The sequence below is a fragment of the Engystomops pustulosus genome, chromosome 4, assembly GCF_040894005.1.
Source record: "Engystomops pustulosus chromosome 4, aEngPut4.maternal, whole genome shotgun sequence".
NCBI lineage: Eukaryota > Metazoa > Chordata > Amphibia > Anura > Leptodactylidae > Engystomops > Engystomops pustulosus.
The window spans coordinates 30,612,154-30,634,767 of NC_092414.1; the positions used below are offsets into that span (position 1 = coordinate 30,612,154).

At 42.4% G+C, this 22,614-nt stretch overlaps 1 protein-coding gene across 1 annotated transcript in view; it reads left to right on the forward strand.

Annotated features, from left to right (window-relative positions):
• MGAT4B (alpha-1,3-mannosyl-glycoprotein 4-beta-N-acetylglucosaminyltransferase B) overlaps positions 1-22,614 on the forward strand; it is a 266,200-nt gene that overhangs the window by 206,208 nt on the left and 37,378 nt on the right. Inside the window, exon 9 of the mRNA XM_072145625.1 lies at positions 15,995-16,125. Coding sequence (XP_072001726.1) covers positions 15,995-16,125 — 131 coding nt within the window. The remainder of the gene's footprint in view (positions 1-15,994; positions 16,126-22,614) is intronic.

The following is a 22,614-nucleotide window of genomic DNA, read 5'->3' on the forward strand; positions in this document are numbered from 1 at the left end:
AATATTTTTTTCATGATGGTGAGTGACAATACATAAATTGTTTGTAGAGAGGCAAAAATAAAATCATGACCGTTTGCAAACTTAGGATTCTTGTTAACTTTTATTTAAGGTGAATGAGACAATTTTAAAACAAATTAAATGAAGCCAAATAAGTAGTCAAGAGACAACACATACCAGTCGTATTACGTATCGCTGTGGTTTTAGAGGTCCACAGCATCCAGTAGGAGAGGAGCAGGGCAGCGCATGGCATAAATGCTCTGTATTATCTGCTCTATAATGTTCTGTGTTATTTTGAGGTGTGGCATTCACGTTTTGAAACACAATTCAAAGGTTGTGGGGAGGAGCTTGGCCCTTTACGATCACTGATATTGCATTTACATAGCGCCTTGCCTCTATGTAGACGCAATCCAACTCTACCAAACTCCCAGACACCCCCCTCCCTGCAGCCTTTGTGCTTCGGAGCGTGATGCAAATGGTGTCTGGTAGAAACGTTTCAGCTATATATAGGCTTGACTAAGACACGTAGGGGGGAGATTTATCATTCGCGAGGATGTGTTAGACTGGCAGGTTTCCGCCAGTCGGATTTATAGTCTGGGGTATGTGCAGTGTTAAATGCCTTCTGATGCCAGTATCAGCAGTGGTTGCTCTATGCGAATAGACTGCACGCACCAGTCGCACGTATGTTTAACATCTGCTCAAACTGAGCAAAAACTTCAAAATTGATCAACCCTCCCCCCCCCATAGTACCGATGGGCCCACATACACCAACTCCTATGTGGTGTAGTTTTGCGATTAAATTTGCGTTCTTTTGAAAATTATCCGTTGATAAATGTGGTGTTGCACACTTTGTGGTGTATTTTTTCAAAGTGACTTTAGAGTTTTTCTCACAAAAAACCCCTAGCTAAAACGATGTTTGTGTAAAAATTTGCGACAATTATGCGCCAAGAAGCTGCATAGAACTAATGATAAATCTCCCCCATAGAGCCAAAATACTGCTCTCAAAAAGCTAAGCTGCCTCCCTATTCATTCTCATTCTGGATGCGGCTGATGTTCGCCTCCTCATGATGTGATCATAGACACTATATCCTGTAACTACTTCTATATCATTTGGATGCATTTCTATTATGTTTTGTTCCACATTATGATGATGGAATTAATCAAATAATAGTTTTGCTCAGATTTTTTTTTCCGCTTTTTACATCTCTCTTGACCATGCTGCATAATATATTACACACATTTTCGCTTTGTATTTTGGGAGCTTTTCCATTATTGTGATATTGCAGGAACACAGCATGTGAATGGCGTTTTAGACTTCTAACTGCTCCTATTGTCATCCTAGTCAGAAAGAAGGGCAGGTTTTCGAAATTTCTACCCTTTTTGTGAAATCTTTAAGATCTAATAACCAAAGTACACCAAGGCTTGGCGAGGGCTTGTATTTATACCAGGCCTTAAGCTTGCCACCTCTGTTACCATGGCAGCCAACACAGACAAATGCATTGGTCTGTGGGAGATGAGGATGTAAGAGAGAAAAAAACATGGAAATGTGACATGATTGTTGTAACCTCAGCTTTTATGGCTCGTATATACCCCAGTCTCGCATAAATTTGACTTGTTACCGCTTATGAGTGACACTAATTTGGCCATTGTGGGTGCACAGCGGTTTGGTGGCCTTTCGAAGCTTGTTACCCACTAATGAGTACACTTGGTGAGTGTGCGTGCTGGGTGTGAGCATTTACATGTTTAAAAGCCAGCATGACGCTCTTTCATGAGGGAATAAAAGTTAACCTGTTAAATGACACCAGCACTTGGTTCTTAGAATCACAGCATAGCTCTGCTTATTACACGTATATCTTTATTCTATAGGTGCCCATCCTTGGTACTCAGGTCCTTGCACCCATTATTTGCAGAAACGGTGGAGAAGGGCCCAGGTTCTTTCCAGTAGCCCCATATCAAGTGTATTGGCTGACTTTATACAACATACATTATGCATTTCGTTAAAGGGGCTGGCCACTTTACCTCATGTTTTTTTTGTAATGTGTGTGTAAGTGTGAGGGGCAGGATATTAGGTAATTGACATATATTATTTACATATATATATATGTATATATATATGTATATATATATATATATATATATATATATATATATATATATATAGATATATATATAGATATATATAGATATATATATATAGATATATATATATTATACATATATTAATAGATCTGCCGCTCTTTTCTTGATATGTAAAGTGAAGCCTCCTGTTTTTTACTTCATCAAATGGATATTCCTGTCCATAAAATGGCCACAGATGGAGGGTCATGTGATCTCTATCTGTCCATGAGCAATCTCCCTACCAGGACCTTAATCTTATAGTCATGAATAATAAAGATGTATACAGGCAGTCCCCGGGTTACGTACAAGATAGGTTCCATAGGTTTGTACTTAAAGGGGTTTTCCCACGAACTTGGGATAGGGCCTAACTTGCTGATCAGTGGGGGCCTCAGTGCTGAAAACGAGGATCCCCTCATCACACCGTCAGACTAATGGAGCAGGCGGCCACGCATGACGGTTCTGCTCCATTAATCTCTATGGAGCTGGTGGAGCCGCTTTACAAAATTTAAATTCAAGGCAATAAAGATTTTAAAAAGATAGCGGGGACATGAGTATAAGCTCTAAAACAGGGCTATCTTCACATCCCATATAAGCACCTACCATCCGTTCTACCTTTATAGGTAGAATAGTGGTAGTAGGTTCCGCCTGTATCTTGTTATGTTAGGCTTTTGATGATATTGGAGCATTGCTACCTCCATGTTATGTCTGTATGTAAACTTTGAGGTACTTATATAGTAATATTAGTAATAAGTGTAGAAATTATAGCATTAATTAGTCAACTGTTATAGGGCCAAGATCAGCGGTTTACTCCTGATAATGGAGACTGTATTTTAGAACGTATTAGACGACTGTTACTGTTCATGAAATATGCATATAGCAGACATCATTGCAGTGAAGGAGCTACAAATTAGTCTCTAAGCGCCACTCAGGTTTTGATATTTTTTTTTTTTGTCTTGAAGACTTGTATGATTTATTCCGGAGCTGTTCTTTGTATACAGTGCATTTATTAGGCTGTATTTTACACTGTTACATCATCCACCTTACAGCAGACATTCAGTAATGGGATTGTATCATGATCATGTCTACTGGTTTAGGCAGTGCCTGGAGGTGTGGGGTGTGTACCTATGAATTATAATGGATTTTATTGGTCATCGAGAAATTGTCACCCCATTTTACTCCATTGAAGTCCCTGCCCTCTCAGGTAGGGTCTCAAATGTCCTTATTAGAATTCATTCTATTATGGAATCTCATCCGTTAACTTATAACGATAAAATTATGGAACGATAAAATTATAACGATAAAATTATGAAATCTCATCCGTTAACTTATAACGATAAAATCTCTTTGATATTCAAATGTAAGTAAGCAGAGAAGAGTCATGTTTTGCTTGAGATGAGTCAGGTTTAGGGACTACAGGGAGTGTGTCACATCAGACTCACCATACATATTAAATGTAAGTTTCTCATATTTCCAACCAGGATTGTGGTTCTGTGAGCTACAGAACATGAGATACAGGCAGTTAAACAAGTAGGCAGGTACTGGATCTTTATCTGCAGCTCACATTTCCAACTATGTAGTTAAAGGAACACTCCAGTCAAACCTTATTCACTGAATTGTGTAGGGCCTGGAGGGAGGAGCATGACTCAAGATTCCGGGAATACAATAAAAAAGGGGCCCTGCTTCTCCCTTCAGGCCCTACCCCATGTATTATTCAATGATTAAGCTTTGGCTGGAGTGTTCCTTTAGCTACCCAAATCTCTGGTTCATAGGTTCAAAGAACCACTGCGTCTGATGAGATCTAAAAGATAAGATTATTGTTATAATATGACATCTTTTCACATAAATTTGGAGGATATTTTTTTTTTATACGTAAATGGGTGAGATTTTGTATAAAATAGGGAATTCTAGAAGGGACATTTCATACCCTACCTGAAGGGATGGGTAGTTTAATGGGGTAAAATCTGGTGACAGGTTCCTTTTAAGAACATTGATATGTGCATTGTGATAGAATTGTCATGTTTCTAGTTGTAGTGTTTTATGTAAAATGATACATATGATATGTATATGACAGAGTGGTAATATGATTATGCCCAGATCTTCGGGTGTGCTAGGTGGTTTATTGTTGTACATCCAGAAACCTAAAAAATTGACTTACGGATGTGTCCATTAGGAACGTAATGTGGAAAAGTGCCTGGAATACCATTGCAGAAGTTGAGCTCACAATATAGGGCCGTTCTCAACAAATTTTGGTTCCTGTTTAAATATAGGTTATTGCATTGTGTGCAGTTTGCTAAAACACTGGGAAACCTCCTGGTTCAGTCTTATTTGCCGCTGTGTTCAATTAGTTTTTTTTTTTTTTAACTTTGAAGCAGATTTACATTTACATACAGCGGCCAATCTGAGGAGGCATAGCTGTGAGGAGGAGAGAGAATGCAGCAGCCTGCACCAATGATGTGACAGGGGGTGTGTCCCAGACTACCACAGGCTTCCCTGTAGGTGCTGATAACTAAGCTGTGGTCACATCACAACCAGGGGTGAACCTAAACTCTCTGCTGCCTGAGGCGAGCTATAGAACAGCACCCCCTCTCTGCCCTGTGCAGTAGTAATATATCAGGGTATTTCTATATGTGGGTTCTCCATGCAGTATGTCACACTCATGCTGATATCTGGTGTGAAGAGAATCTCTATTTTTAAGAATCGGTTCCTACTTTGTAGTAGGCAACTGCACCACTGATGCTGCCCCCTATCTTGCTGCAGGTGGTGCTGCCTGAGGCAAGAGGCTCAACTCCCCTCATGGCTGCTGCACCCCTGATCAAAACTTTCTAGTAGTGAAGGTGAACTGAAAAGTAAGCCCAGAGCAACCATTGAATGGAATAAGTATCAGGTATAGATTCTCTGGAGGTAGTGATGTGTGTGTAATGTTAGAGCTCCTGAATTGGGAATATGTGGAACAAGGTTGGAATGTGCTTTAATTCCAATTTTGGTCAACCTCGTTTCATTGTTGGACCAGAACCAGTATTGGTAGAATTATGGGATTGGATAAAGGTATCTCAGAGCCGCGTGCATTGTATCTCAGAGCCGCAGCAGCTCTTTAAGAAGTCTTCAAGCAATAAGGTCCCACAAATAATAGTGCCACAAAACTGCCCTATTATCGGCTACCTGCGGGCCTGTGATTTATGATGTTCTCTCTGACAACCCCGTCACAGGCTGTCTAAGCTCTGATGGATTTATGGATTTGTTTAATCCCCCCCGGTCTCTCGGTGCCTCCATATTTTAATGTCTCTCATCTCATATGGCGAATGCGCCTGTAAAATACAAACACTGTCACGCTGCGAAACAAAAGGCATTTAAAGCCTCGGAGTGTGCGTGTATATAAACTGGAAATTTTCAGAAATCCATCCAGCACCTGAAGTCTTCAAATAGAGACGCAGCTCAGCGGATAATTGAGCGGGGAGACTGTCATAACGCCAACTATTATATTAAGGGATGGTGACAGTTCTCTGTGCGCTGGAGCATTATGGAGGCACAGCTATAATACCGCGGCCAGCGCAACCACCCACAACATTATTTCAGATTGGAAGATGAATGTATGGGATATTTTGGCTACTATATCCTTGTAATGTAGAAAGATTGACTTGGTCTTTAATGTAACAGTAAATTAAGTAGATCGTCGGATACACAGTTAATGGTTAAATAATGAAAGTAGAATAGAAGTAATCACCATCTATATCTTTTTAGATCTTTTGGGAGATTTGGAGATCACTAAACCATCTGCATGAGTTTCCCAAAGATATTGAGCTCACCTCTGCCAGTTTCCCGCAACGCAGAGGTGGCATAGGTATAGTAAGATGGGTTTACATGAGCTACTGGCGCATGCGCAGTGCGATTGCTGAAGCCAAGGAAGCTTCATCTCTCTCTAATGCATAGTCACCCAGTATTAAGAGCATACACCCAGTGAAGAGAGGCGTTCAGCAAGCACATTGCACATGTGCCAAAGCAATGTCTCACCAGACCCATGGAACACCTGGTTTTCTCTGCATTGTGGCGATTGAGGAGTCAACCTGAATATGTTTGAAACCCAAAAACCCAGGTCCATACAGTCATGTTAGCAGTTTAGTGGTCCAAAACTGGACCTTAAAAGGGTTTCCCAGGCTTAAAGGGGTTTTCCCACAAACTAAAGTTAGGCCCTATTCCCCACAGATTTCGAGAACGGATCATCGGACCCCTCGTCATTCTGTCAGACTAATGGAGCAAACGCCTGCGCATGACCGTTCTGCTCCATTAATCTCTGTAGAGCTGACGGAAATTGATGCGGCCGTTTGCTCTATTAGTCTGATGGGGCGAAGAAGGGTCCAACAGACCCCTCCTTCTCGTGATCTGTGGGGGTCTCAGTGGATAGGGCCTTACTTTAGTTTGTGGGAAAACCCCTTTAAATGATTAAAAGTGTTTGCCCATGAGAGAAAGTTCTCAGATCTTCATCCCTTAGTGATGCTAACATGATAAAGATACTTAAAGACTTTCACTAAAGACATGTGACTTGTCTGTTCTGCAGAATCCTTAACTCTCAGCCCCCACCTTTGTGCTGCTGTACAGCTCCTAACTCCTGCTCCTTCACAGAGCTCACAGCCTGGTGAGCTGACATCAGGGTGAGAGGGAGGAGCTGTACAGGAGGGGGCCCAGAACTGAGCAGTCTGCAGCACAAACAAGTCATGTATTGACTACACAGAGGATTCTGTCAGTTTGCAAGGTAAGTTAGGCAGTAAAGCATATTTGCAGTACACATGTGAAGGGCTTCTGTAACCTGTCTTTAGTGAAAATGAGGTCCCTGGTGACAGGTTCCCTTTAAAGGGGTTTTCTCATGAAAGGCAGGTCTCATATATTCATCCCCTAGTGATGCTAACATGATGAAGATAACTTTTAACCTGTTACTTTGTAATTTTACTTAGTTCTATTGCTGCTCTTGGCTTTATCACTGCATGAGCTGCTCACTGTAAGATTCATCTCTGATGGTGGGCAAAGGCGGAGCTGACACTTCATAACTCCTCTGTGCTATGAGATGCTCTGTGCTGACAATGTGTTTAGAATATCAGGGTACAGGGTTTAGCTACACTCTCATTTAGCTTCTGAACATTCTACTAGTATCTGACAAATGAGTCATGAGTTGGATATAACCTAACCAAACACACACTTGTCACTACTATGCCCCTGCCCCCTGTCCTTTATGTAGAGCACATCTCCTCACTGCTGGAAAGGAAGTTCCTCTGGCTCTGCTGTTCTCTGCCTCCTTACACTCCCACCCTGCTCCTGCAGTACAGGAGATGCATGCTCATACAAGGGCAATCTGACTACACTGCCCACCATAGTCTGGACTGAGTTTATGGTTGGATCCAAGGAAAACAAAGATACAACACCGGGATGGAGACAGGTTAGAATTATATCTGTGAAATGCTGTGTTTTTGTTAATAATATTGAATCAAAGAATGTGATATTTTGCCATCCTGAGTATATTTAAGAACTTTCTCTTCGTGGGAATACCCCTTTGTACATTAAGAGGTGAATGATGGAGGTACAACATCACCCACCCATCAGATTTACTGATGGCCGTTACACTAAGGACTAAGCTGTATTGAGTCGTCCTCGTCCACAGTGTGATGCATCTGGATTGCTTTGGGATTGGTCATCTAGTAATATAAATTTAAAAAAATCTATATGTTCATAGGCGGCCACTGGTGCCATCTAGTCCTATCCTAACATTCCTAGTCCTATACATACATATATACAACCCCTCCTATTCTTCCTCTGTATCATACTATATCCACTGTTGCTATTCATCGTGTGCGTAAAACATTTCTGCATATGAAGCATTTTTATAGCGGGAAGTTACTTCTTCCCCGGGGAGTAACTTGTGAGTAGTTTTTCCTTTTTGACTTTTAGCAATTGGCTTCCGGGCAGTTTACAGCTAGAGACACTATTGAGCTTTGGAGACGCTTACATATTGAGTGTTACTGCCTCTATGGAGTCTCTGCTGCTGTACTAGAGACTGACATTTAAACATTAATGCAAATTACCAAAGAATTTGTAATTGTCATGTTTTTTTTTAGTTGTTCCTACATAATGCTGAAAACCTTCTAATCATTGTATTGCCTTAGGATGCGTTTTCATTCTTGTGCTGACATCCCTTCTGGACAGGACCTACAGCTGTTGTACACCTTCTAGTATGGTCTGAAAAACTTGGTTCATGTTTAGATTGATGCAGCTTAACTGAATGGCCAGTTAGGCTACATTCACACGAACGTATGGGGGGCGTATATGTGGCCGCAAATTTGCGGCTGCATATACATCCCCCGTAGTCGTCTATGGCTCCCGGGCTCACAACATGTGCTCAACGTACCGTGCCGTGGCTGCAAAAATGATAGTCTGCTCTATCTTTTGCCCGTGCGCCACTATTCTCTATGGAGAGGGGAGGGGCGAGCAGTAAATCACTGTGTGTGGGTGGGGTAATCAGGACTCTCTCTGCCAATCACTGTGTGGGAGGGGTAATTAGAACTCTCACTGTCAATCATTGTGTGTGGGTGGGGTAATCATGACTCTCACTGTCAATCATTGTGTGTGGGTGGGGTAATTAGAACTCTCACGGCCAATCATTATGTGTGGGTGGGATAATCGCGACTCTCACTGTCAATCACTGTGTGTGGAAGGGGTAATTAGAACTCTCGCTGTCAATCATTGTGTGTGGGTGGGGTAATCAGGACTCTCGCTGCTTATCACTGTGTGTGGGTGGGGTAATCATGAGTCGCTGTCTATCACTGTGTGGGAGGGGTAATTAGAACTCTCACTGTCAATCACTGTGTGGGAGGGGTAATTAGAACTCTCACTGTCAATCATTGTGTGTGGGCGGGGTAATCAGGACTCTTGCTGCCAATCACTGTGTGTGGGAAGGGTAATCAGGACTCTCACTGCCAATCACTGTGTGGGGGTGGGGTAATCAAGACTCTCACTGTCAATCATTGTGTGTGGGCGGGGTAATCAGGACTCTTGCTGCCAATCACTGTGTGTGGGAAGGGTAATCAGGACTCTCACTGCCAATCACTGTGTGTGGGCGGGGTAATTAGGATTCTCACTGTCAATCACTGTGTGTGGGTGTGGTAATTAGGACACTCACTGCCAATCACTGTGTGGGGGTGGAGTAATCAGGACTCTCACTGCCAATCACTGTTTGGGGTTGGAGTAATCTCACATAATACACAGTTGCATTGGTATTAGTGGCCTAAGAAAGACAGTAGCATATTTTACAATGAATTTATATTGTAATAAAAAAAATCCTTTCTTCTCTGAGATCTGATGCCGCCCTAGTTAATTCATACAGAGTCTCTCTTACAAATTGTCTAAAAAGGGGTGCATTGTATCCATAGCTGCATGTTGCCCGGTGGTGTATCCATATTGTGTATGCTGTATGTTTCTCATCTTGTAAGGAAGAAGATGAGACCTTCTGTCACTGAGCAGACGGGGACATGGGGCCGTATGGGAAGTTCTTGCCTTTAGATATGTTTAATTAAGATACTTAGGCCACATCAGCACACAGGGGCATTGAGATAAGAGGCACGACAGGAGAGCAGAGTCTTGATTTCAGCAGATGCCTTGTCTTGTTCTACAGTACAAGCTGTTGACTGCAAGACCATTGGGGACGTTGGGCGTTCTGTGATCCACTCCTGCGGATTGACTTGGATCCAATTAACATATCCAAAGGCAGCGGGTAAAACGCGTGCAGGCGGCTCTCAGAATATATAACAGCGTCTTGTACTGCCTTAGCATTTTACTATATTGCAGCTTTACCCATTTAGCGGGATGATTCCATTTTTAAGACGTATCGAGGCATCAATCGCCGACCTTGACAAGCGTCTTAAAGGAAAGGTGAGCAGCTCGGAAATGTGCGCCTCTCGCGCTGCGCTGAAGGGAAACGGCGCACAAAGGTTTTTTTTTTTTTCTCCTTGGCCCGAGCTCATTAAAAAAAAAGATAATTTTGCCGAGATAATGAGTCGCTGCTGGCGTCTCGCCACTTCATCCACCCACAGATTGAAAAATTTACTACAAAGCGCTGTCTGTTTGGTTGACCTGCTCCTTTCCACCATTAATCACATTGCGCTTTTTTCCGTGTGTGTTCATGTGCGCGGAATGAGAAATAAAGTTCGGAGGGATCTTATTTCATCTCTGATCTTACAGTATTGAAATTGCATTGATATGCATAGTATACCACCATCCCCCGGGACCCCCAGTAATACAAGTCTGAATACATCGGAGTGAATAATGTTTTGTATTTTATCCTGCGACATAATAACGTATTATTATCAGTCGGAAAAGATAAGTAGGTCAGGGATTTTTTTTAAATATTTCCTGTATGGATTAACCTGTTATTGGATGGATTCATCTATTACACATACGGGAACACGCTCATTCATCCGGGGGGGGGGGTGCAGTTTATTTATGGCGGTAATTTATATGGATTTCTCAATGAAGGTATTATGCAAGATTGCAGGATGAGGAAGATGGATTTGTAGGTTTCACATTGCAGTAGTTAACCTTGGAAAAGAAATTTGCGTTTATGATCAGGAGTGAGATCGACAAGGAGTCGGGTTAATAAAGTTAAGTATGTCAGTGTTTCCAGAGTAATAAATGCATGTTCTCTGTGTAATGGATTAAGATTACTTGCTCGCTATACCAAATTTTCACAATGATTAAGGGGTAAAGGAATCGATTTTAGATTAGAGAAAGTGATAGATGTTTGTGTTTGTAAAATATGAGAATTGGGCACTGGGGTAACGCATTCCAAAGAAATTGTGCAGCTGGAGAAAAGTCTTGGAGAGGTTAAGATTATGATTTGATTTCTAAAGCTGCGGAATTTGATGGCGCTATATAAATAAAGATTATTATTATGATTTACATAAGAGAACACGACAGATGTTATGAGGGCATGGGTAAAACTAGGAGGTTTTGGAATTTGGGTAACACATTCAAGAGAACTTGTGCAGTTTGAGAAGAGTCTTGGAAATGGTAGAAGGAGTTTCAGATTTTGGTGGCAGAAAAAAAAGATGGGTCGAGGGAACATTTGTGTAGATAAAAGTATATCAATTTGAATGCTAGAGATGCATCTTCCACCATAAAGGATTGTGAACCAAGCACGCTGACATACTGGTGTGCGCCCCCTCTGGTAGGATCTTCTCTTCTTTATGCTTCCTATGCCCTGGTTAAAGAAAATACGCAAATGAGCCTGAGGGACTCCAGGTTCCATTTGTGTTATTGGGGGCACACACCAGGATGCACACCACACCAGTGTGTTTGGTTTACAATCCTTCATCCTGGTGGTAGATTTTCAGGTTCCATTGGTGTTATTTGAGTCTGGAGCCCCTCCAGCTAATTTGCATAATTTTTAAAGCCTTTTTTTCCTACATTCAAGGGCATAAGAAGAGCGGATCCTGCCAGAGGGGGCACATACCAGTATGTCAGTGTGCTTGGTTTACAATCGTTCATCCTGGTGGTAGATGTCCTTTAATTCTTGTGAAATATTCATCTAACATTGACGTAAAGATGTTGTTTGGGAATTATGATTGGTGGTTTCGAGGGTAGTGTCATTCAGAGTCCCAAATCTTTGGCTCTGTTGTACCTAGAAACATAACACGGTTGGCATTTTAAAGATAAGGATCTCATCTGTCAGATCACATAAGACGTGTGGCTTTATGAGCTAAAGAACCGGAGATACAGGCAGCTAAACACCTAGTCGGAAATGAAAGCTGCAGATAAAGTTACAACCTATGTTTCTACTGCCTGCATGTCCAGTTCTGTAGCTCAAAGAACCACAATCCCGATGAGATCTGACAGATGAGATTCCTATCTTTAATATGACACAAATCATGTTTCTAGGTACTATAAAACAAATGTAGAAGTGACACTCCATCAGCAACCTTTAAACTTGACTCGTCTCATGTGAAAATGAGGTACGAAGAATCAGATTTTTTTATAGGTATACGGATGAGAGGGGAAAAAGAGGGAATTTTAGGACATTTAATACCCTTTTAGTCCAAATGCTTTTTAGGCCTTGTATCAACATATCAACCACTCACCAATCTGCGATTGGTGGACAGTAATTACTAGACACGCCCTTTAAGGTATATGATAAGGAGCATTAATGTTTTATTTGCATTAGCCTAATACCCTAATGTATCTCCCTCACTTTAATGGTTTCCCCGTTTTTTTATTCTTATCAGGAATTCATGAGATTCCCTACCCTGACAAATCCTACTGATTTATCTGTGCACAATGACAAGCGTCCTCTCTGTCTCACCAATGACGACACTTCACATTCCATATTATTAGCATCAGTCAGTAGGAAAAAGATCAGTGTAAAGGTCTCTACAGCTGCTGTGTACCGAAATTTCGTCAATTTATTTCTGTAGAATCTTAGATCTGAGAATCCACTGTCAGGAAAATGTTTTACAGAATACTTTTACAGAAAATGTAGTGCCATAGTTATAGTGGTCATATACTGCAAGAAGGGACATAATCTGATAGACACCACTGTCCCATTTAGTTCTAGTTATACATGTACTGGTGTATGGTACTGGTGTATGGTACTGGTGTATGGTACTGGTGTATGGTACTAGTGTATGGTACTGGTGTATGGTACTGGTGTATGGTACTGGTGTATGGTACTGGTGTACGGTACTGGTGTACGGTACTGGTGTGTCGTACTGGTGTATGGTACTGGTGTATGGTACTGGTGTATGGTACTGGTGTATGGTACTGGTGTATGGTACTGGTGTATGGTACTGGTGTATGGTACTGGTGTATGGTACTGGTGTATGGTACTGGTGTATGGTACTGGTGTATGGTACTGGTGTATGGTACTGGTGTATGGTACTGGTGTATGGTACTGGTGTATGGTACTGGTGTACGGTACTGGTGTACGGTACTGGTGTACGGTACTGGTGTACGGTACTGGTGTACGGTACTGGTGTACGGTACTGGTGTACGGTACTGGTGTACGGTACTGGTGTACGGTACTGGTGTACGGTACTGGTGTACGGTACTGGTGTACGGTACTGGTGTACGGTACTGGTGTACGGTACTGGTGTACGGTACTGGTGTGTCGTACTGGTGTGTCGTACTGGTGTGTCGTACTGGTGTACGGTACTGGTGTACGCTACTGGTGTACGCTACTGGTGTACGCTACTGGTGTACGGTACTGGTGTACGCTACTGGTGTACGGTACTGGTGTACGGTACTGGTGTACGGTACTGGTGTACGGTACTGGTGTACGGTACTGGTGTGTCGTACTGGTGTGTCGTACTGGTGTGTCGTACTGGTGTGTCGTACTGGTGTGTCGTACTGGTTGGGCAAATGTTTGGTTATGCTGCACAGTATGTTGATTTATCCTAAGGCTTCATTTTCTTTTATTTTTTTTTTTGACTTCCTCATCATTCTTTAGTCATTTATCTTCCCAATTTGAAAGCTGTTTATCCTCAGACTCCTCGTCATTTTATATCCAGAGATGTTTGTGAGCTGCCATTTCAGCTGATTGATGTTGTGGTTGTACGGCCAAGGAGGCTCTGCAATAAAGAACTGGAAATGTGAGGCTTATCTCCCTAGTATTATGAAGTCTGCTAATGTTTGACCTCTGGTCAGATGTCATTCAGCTGCCCGTGCCGTCATCTGGTTAAAATATATATATATTTATAGCCAGATCTGTCTAAGATAGATACCATATCTGCAATACAATAGATACCATAGATACTATACATTAGATAGATGCAATCAATACATAGATATGAAAGATCTATATCAGTGGTGGCGAACCTATGGCACTGGTGCCAGAGGTGGCACTCAGAGCCCTTTCTGTGGGCACTCAGGCCATCAGCCCAGGACACCAAACAGGAACAAATCCATTAAATCTTCCTGCAGTCCTAGGCAACTTATGAGATGCTACGCTCAGCACTATTTTACAGCGACCATATACAATACGATAGATAAGATAGAAATGATAGATAGATAGATATGATAGATATGATAGATAGAAATGATAGAGAGGTATGATAGATATGATAGATAGAAATGATAGAGAGGTATGATAGATATGATTGATTGAGAGATATGATTGATTGAGAGATATGATAGATATGATAGATTAGATATATGAACGGCACTGTGATGCAAAGTGAAAAACGAATAAATACAAGAAAAATGCAAATCAGATCAATATTTAGTGAGACCACCCTTTCACCTCTCAGAATGCCATCAATTCTTCGAGATACACATGCAATAACTCTGCAGGTAGGTTGTTCCAAACATCTTAGAGAACTCAAAACAGATCTTCTTTGGATTTGGGCTTATTCAAATTCTTCAACTCTTTCTGCCTCTCCATGTTATCTCAGACAGATACTATGATGTTGGCATAGAGGCTCTATGAGGGATATATAATAACTTCCAGGATTCCTTGTTCTATTTGCGTTAGTGTAAGGTTATGTTGTTTTTTAAGCCTTCCATTGTAAGAATACATTGGGAGAATGGAGTGAACATCACTGGAGACCTCTCTAAGTGTATGCTCAGTGGAAGCTGGGGATAGATACCATACAGTTGCATCTGTCCCCCAATCTCCTCCAGCAAGCATATATGTTTGTGTTTCCCACATGCGACGTATACTGCACAGACAGAGGCAAAAGGATGCCTCCGCCTTCCGAAATATGTCAATGGATACACTCAGTGTATATCCCGGATATTTTCCTGGCATATATGTTGAACGTATGAAGAAAACAAAGGTGTGACTGTATCCTTAGTATTATAGTATCTATATATTTATCATAGTATCATAAAACAAACCTGGACCTTTCTTCTCCTCCAGAGTCTATGGTCCGGGTAATTCCATTTTGTGGGAAAGATATATAAATCCTGGATAACCCCCCTTTATGATTGGCTTCAGTTTCAGACTAGGTGACTTAGCTGTAAAGAGAGTGAGCAGAGAGCACTAATGTTACACAATGGGGCTCATTTACTAAGGGTCCGCCAGGCGCATTTTCATCGGGTTTCCCCGTGATTTCCGTTTTGTGTCGAATTTCCCCAGTATTTTGGCGCACGCGATCAGATTGTGGCACATCGGCAACAGCTTGCATGCGACAGGGGCCGTTGGACAACCCGACGGATTTGGACAAACCGCGGACTTGAAAAACGCGATTGTGTGGCAAGATCAAGCACTTACATGCACAAGGAAGAAGCAGGTGAACTCCGGCGGACCTCGGCGGGGAAGCGACGTATGCAGGATATAGGGCGCACGATCTTCATGAATCACGCCGGACCCGAATCCTCGTCAGACAACGCACCGCTGGATCGCGACAGGACCGTGTAAGTAAATCTGCCCCAATGTATCATGTAATAAGGGATAACATAAGCACAAAATACATGTAAAAGGGTAAAATGTTATACACAAGTGACTAGTTATTTTTTTTCTGATACATAAGCAGACTTTTGCTGTCCTAATAAATTTGACATTTTCCTAAATATGAGAATTTTATTTTTTCTTTTTTGCATTCAATAAGTAAAGATAAGGTTCCCCATTGTTAATAACAGCAGGGATATTTACTCTTGCTTCTTCCGTCCTTTGTTTGCCAGCGGTGAATGTCTAGAATATCTCCGTATACTTGCATCCCTATCGATCGCCCCTCCGTCTCGTTTATTTGATTGCCGTCATTGAGCCATAAATACCATCAATCTGCTGTGAATTCTCCACCGAAAAACTTCTCATCCATAGTGGATGTGTTTTTTGAAATTATATGTATGAAACGCACTGGAAAAAAAAAAAATCTGAGTAAACACAATTTTCTTTCATTACGTTCAGGAAAGCTCTTCAAGTCTCTGGACCTCAGCCTGATTGTGGAGTTTATCCTCATGTTTTACAAAGACAAGCCTATCGACTGGCTGCTGGACCACATCCTGTGGGTGAAAGTATGCAATCCCGAGAAGGACGCCGTAAGTAATACGAGATTGCCACCTCCTCGCAGGGGAGACGTGCACTGTCTGCTTTTACAATTGGACCCTTTATTTATACATAAAACATCACCGCGCTTTCTGATGGTGACTGCACATTACAGAAATATCAAGGTTTTTAGAATTAGAACTTTGAAATTCAGAAAAGACGTCTTCTGGTAATGCAGGAGACGTCTTTTCTGAATTTCACAGTAGTAAACATGCAGGGGTGCATTGCATCTAAAAAAAAGTATTCAGTTTTTTTTTTTTTTTTTTAATCAACAGGATCAAAATAGTAAATAGTCCCCCAAATTCTCCGCCATCATTTGTTTATACCGTTCCATGATGTTGACCATAGCAGCCAATGAGTGGTCAGACCGGAGATCACTGATTGGTGTGCATGCCCTCTGTCCCCTTCTGCTGTCCGAGAGTTGGTAACTAGTGATAAGCGGACCCAAACTTTAGGTTCAGCATCCTCTGTTGGGCAGCTACGCCTTACCCAAACAGCAGAGGAGCAAATCGGGCAGATTTCGGCCCCTAGAAACTAGATATGACCGTGATTGACCAGGTGTGTCCTAGTTTTTAGGGGAGGAAATCAACCTGCTTTGCTGTCCGAGTAAGGCAGAGCTGTCCAACAGGGACGTAAACGTACAAAACATATCCATGTTAGGCGGGCTCATGAACGAAGGACACCGAACCTAAAGTTCGGCCTCGATCATATTTACCCGTGAATTCCCTCGCATGCTCGGTCGGTAGCCACAAATCGGTTGCTTCTTATTGCAGCTTTTGTCACCGGCTCTTGAGTAGCAGAGAGGAAGGTGGGCATGAAAGCCTGAAAGAGGCTCGAATAATTACAAGCAGACGGAATAAGAGGGGCTGCTCTGATGTACTCAGTAGCTCCTGAGGCTAATTTACATATTCTTTAAAATGTTATTTTCTCTAAAAAGCAGCGATTTCAGGGATAATAAAGATAAAATCCCGAATCAGCAGGCACACACAGACATAAAAATGTATGGTGGTGGTAGATTTCCTTTAACAATATGAATGGAGATACTGGGGGAAGAGGTTCTTGGAAGTTAAATTAAAAAGTATAAATTAAAAGTATTGAGACTATAAACATTTTCTCAATGTATAAATTAACCAAGAAGAGTCACTTTTTGTTAAAGATGATTCACTTTTGGAGTCTGAGCATCACTTGAGACATGAGAATCTCATGCTTTAAATCACATAAGGCTAGTTGTTTTGTGTGCCACAGGAGCAGAGATACAGGCATAGTCAGAAATTGGATATTTATTTGCAGGTCACATTCCAAACTATGGGGCACATTACCCGTTCCTTGGAGTTCACAGAAAGTGCATTATCCGACGATAATGCACTCTGCCGTGATTCACTAAGATCCTGCATGTGTCGCTTCCCCGCTCAGGTCCACCGGAGTTCACCTTCTTCTTCCTGGTGTATGTAAGTGCTTGATCTTGCGACACAATTTGTCGGATTGTCTGACGACATGCCCCCTAATTTTCTGTCACATGAAAGCACAGCTGTGCCAAAAAAGTGGTTGCATGCACCAAAACCCCAGCACAGATATCTGTCCAAGCTGTGCAATTCCCGAAAAAGGCGAACAGGCCGACAGAAGTGAGTAGCGCAACCCTTAGTACATGAGCCCCTATGTCTTTGAGTATCGATTCAAATCCTAAAGCCGCATTCACATGACTGTTGTGGGAACTTATATCAGATATATGTCCCCATAGACGCCTATGGCGCCCGTGTACTCACTATACTGTCGCCGCAAAATAGATAGAGCATGCTCTATTTTCAGGCATATGAACGGTCGTACGGCACAGTTTCCTATGGAGCAGGGAGGGGTGTGCAGCGCTCTTGTCTAGCTGTATTGGGTGAGCATACATTAGGTGTGAAAGTACCCTAAATATCATACCAAAAGCATGATTCTAGGGGCTGTAGAGCCTTAGATATGACTATGTCTATAGTTGTTAGTATCTCTAGATCTGTAGGACAAAAATGATGATTTTAAAGATGCAATTCTCATCTTTACAATGACACCAGAATGGTTCTAGCTGCTATAGCAGGGACATTCCCCCACCAGCCTCTAAAATTGACTTATCTGCTCATTTGCATATGACTTGGAAGGGGATTTTTATTATAGGTAAATGGTTGTGTTTTAACATAAAAGATGGTGTTCTAAAAGGACATATAATGCGCTACCTGTAGTTTAATGGTGTAAAAGCTTGTGATCAGAGGCCCATTAGTTAAGTAATTGTAATAATGGGGCACATTTAATTACCCGTTCCGTTGGCGCCGCAGATCCGGAATGTCTGACGAGAATTCCGAGCTGCCGCAATTCCCTATGATCGTGCGCCCGATAACCCTGCATGTGTCGCTTCCCCCGTTGAGGTCCGCCGGAGTTCACCTTCTTCCCGGTGTATGTAAGTGCTTGATCTTGTGACACAATTTGCTTTTTAAATTCTGCGGTTTGTCCGAATCAGTCGGGTTGTCCGACGTCCACCGATTTTGTGTCGCATGCAAACCAGCGCTGATGCACCACAATCCGATCGCGTGCACCAAAAACCCAGGGCAATTCAGGGCAAAACGGCAAAAAAAATCTCGAAACCCTGACGGAAATTCGTCCGGCGGACCCTTGGCCAATGTGTATGGAGGAATGTTGTGTTGCACCCTCTTTGCACAAGCTGCATTGGGTTATACTGTTTTTACGAAACATCAAGACAATGAGACAATTAGTGCCCAAAAATGTGGACAATCTAATGAGCAAATGTGTTTTTGGGTTTATTTTTAGTTTATGTTCTATAATATTCGCAGAATTGAGTGTGAGTGTCACAGTGTCACAGCCATTCAATGACATGCAGTCACCTACCACCCCAGGGGCCCTGGCACTGGGTGACACGCGGGTTAGATGCATTGCAAGGGCTGGTAGTGGTGTCAATGCAATGTCTCCTTGCTTTGACATTGGATCCCAATGGACGATTCGTGTTGCTGTGGAAACAAAAAATTATTTTTTGTATACGAATCTAAGATAAAATAATTTTCCTATCTCTCCTTTTTGCTAAGCATTTCACTGGTTGTAAAGAGCGAGGATATTAAATAATATCCCCGGAATAAACTTTTTATTTATGAAGTAATAAACGATAATTGCCAGTAAGTCCTTCGCTGTAAGATTCCTGGCGGGTGTTATAGAGCAACCACCTCCATATAAAACATAACTGCGTGATATATTTATAGGGGAAGGTAAGCCACTACCTGACATTAATGTATACCTCGGAGGCAGAATATCATCTCATTCATTGCAGAGTTCCTAAACAACTACATTAAGAGCTGGGAAGCACTTATAGGAGGGCGGGAGAGAGTTTCCTCCAACCTAAGTGCAGAGATGGAGGTAAATAAAAAGATGGCCGCTGAGGAATGATGCAGTCCACATGTAGATGAGGAGGCATCTCGCTTTTATTGGCAATGCTGCAACGCGTTTCTGATGGGTGGAGAGGAGTTACTATGACGTCTCCCATAAAGAAATCGGGAAAAAAAATGAGATTCTGCTTTCCCAGCTGTTTGTCACCCACTCTAAGGCAACATGGAAGTGTACTTGTGTATAAAGCCTTTGCGGTGACATAGATGCAGACGTTCTTTGTCTCTATCTTGAGGTACGATAAAAAACTGACTGGGGAGATTTAATTTTTTTAAGGCACATAAATCTCCCCTTCCTTGATAGTCTAGGATGCTTAGAGGCTTGCACTCCGATTTGGTGTGTCAGGGCGGAAAAGTGCCCGCCACATTTACTATGGGCTTAAACGGCAAAAACTATAGCAGAAATATCCACCTGGTCTTTGGTCCGACCTGGCGGAGATTGTGCCCGAAACTACCAAAACTCTCTGGCAGACATCGGAGTGTCGGATGGGGTAGGGGGGTGGTGTTGATTTTAAAGGACATCTACCAGCACATTTAGGGGTGGTAGACTGTCCCCAAGCGTATGCTCATTACCTTAGGTGTGACGGGGGACCGCTGCTGTCATGCTCCGGACCGTCTTCTATACTGAAATATGCACTAATTAAAGTTTATGCAAATGAGCCAGAGGCACTCACTGTTCACCTCCTGGCTCAGTCGAAACATAATTTATTTACGCCTCCTCATCTAAATACATACTCTGCGCCAGCGAAAAGCGCTGCAGACATCTAATCTCGCGCATCCGTGGAAACTACCTTCCTTGCCCAACCGGTGTGAGAGAAGTGCGGCTGCGCAAGAAAAACATGTGCGACTTTGCCGAGGGAGCGTGCATAAATTATGTTCTGATGTAGCCAGGAGGCGCTTGGGTAGCCGAAGGGTGAGCACCTCCGGCTCTTTGCATAAGCTTTATGGGGGAGATTTATCATAGCTTTTTGAGGTAAAACTGTTATAATTGCCCATGGAAACCAGTCAGAGCTTTAATTTTATAAACCGCTGTGGAAAAATGAAAGCTGAGTTCTGATTGGTTGCCATGGGCAACTAAAATAGTTCGGCTCTAAGAGACTTATGATATATCTCCCCCTATAACTGCATATTTCAGTATAGAAGACGTCCCAGAGCACGACAGCAGCGGTCTCCTATCACCCCTAAGGTAACGAGCATACGTTTGGGGACAGTCTAGTGGTGGTAGATGTCCTTTAAGACTAGTGTTGAAACACCATAAATAAACAGCAGCTTCTCATTGTCCCTCTATTTCGGTGACATAATAAACTCGCTATTGGCATCAACAGCCTTCTTTTGCGGTGAGATAAAAAAAAAACCTCATTATTCGCAGTAGTCCCTCTGTCCCTCTGTTCTGTTGAAATAGAAAACTCACTATTAGCAGCAGCAACCACTTTTTGTCTCCCTTTTGTGGCGAAATAGAAAACTGATTGGGGGAGATTTATTAGGACTTGTTTGCCAGTTTTCTGCAGTATAAGTCCGCAATTACTAGCTAACCCCAAGTAAATGCAATTATTTCTCGCTTCGAGCCATCTCCACGCCAAGTGGGGACATGACTGAGAGTGGTGCCAGCGCAGGGTGTTCCTGTACTGCAAACTAGCTATAACCTGCAAACATGCAGGCTATAGCACTATCTACACCAGGCCCTGCCGGCACAGCTGAAAACACCAGGAGGCTGAAGATGATGTATCCTACCGCACAATGAGGACAGTACCGCCATCATAATCCGGCGCACAGCTGTCTGAATATGATAAATGGTCCCCATTGTGACTGCAGCCTCTCTTCGCCCCTCTCTATTCATCCTTCTCACTCCCTTTTCCATAGGTTTTTATGGGCAGCTGTAATTTGATACTTCAGTGAGCTGACAGTCTGTCTTGGGATATCAAGATGGATTTAGCCACGATTTCACCATATATGAGGAAGGGGAAGTAGGATAATACCCTGTTAAGTGAAGAAGGGCTTATACAAAATTTTCTTAAATTGGTGACTTAATTGGTGACTTATTACTTATTTCTACAACCTTTTCCACATTATCTGTCCTTGCGATTGCCTCTACAGCCTTCAAAAGAAAAATTCATTAAGTAACAGCACTGAGGGAGATTTCTGGCTGCAGGAATTTCTGGATAACGGTGAAGTGTTAATTAAAAGGGTTGATGACTTTTCACGTGCAGTGAGGAAATATACGTAGAATGAAAGTCCGCTCCGGCGCGCTCCAGAGGTTTGGCGCAGGCACAGGGATGCGGAGTCTTGTTGTGAGTAAAGCTTGCTTCTTCTATTGCCTCCCGTTATCTCGGACCACTCAGGATGGCTTCCCAGAATCCTCGCCGCATTGTAGCGACTAATGTTCCATTGTTCAGGGATAAATGTCATCCTTCTCTGGGTGGAAATAACAAAAGGGACATTTGTGGTGCGGACGGTGAAGTCATTTAGATCTGACCAGACGCTATCTGTCTCCTGTGCATGGCTTTCCTTTTTCCTAGCGTTTGAATAGACCGAGAAATAAGAGATAATACTGATTGTAGAAGGTTGTGATCCCTTTTAGGAAGTGGGAGAAAGCTGCGGCTTGTAAAGCTCCAGGAGATATCACATAACTGGAAGCCGCTGGATTCTGCTGTGATTGAATGGAAAGCTCTAATTCACCATCGGTGATTAGAATTTATTGTCTCTGGTGATGAGTTGTGCAACCCGGGGAAATAAAAGGTTTACAGCTTTCCAGGATTTAAAGGGAGCCTCTCACCAGATTTTACCCCATTAAGCTACTAGCCCCCTCAAGAAGGAGATTAAATGACATGTGAAATCTGAACCTAAAAAATATATATATATATATATATCTCCTCTGACGTGCTATGAAAATCGGCAGAGAAAAGTCATATTTTAGCTGAGATGAGTCACATTTAGAAGCTGGAGGGAAGAGTGTTACTTGAGAGGCCTCTATCTCTAGTTCTACGGTACCTAGGTGTCATATACAAACAGGTAAAAAGGTGGTAATTGGATTGTTATCTTCTACTTGCATTTCCAACTATG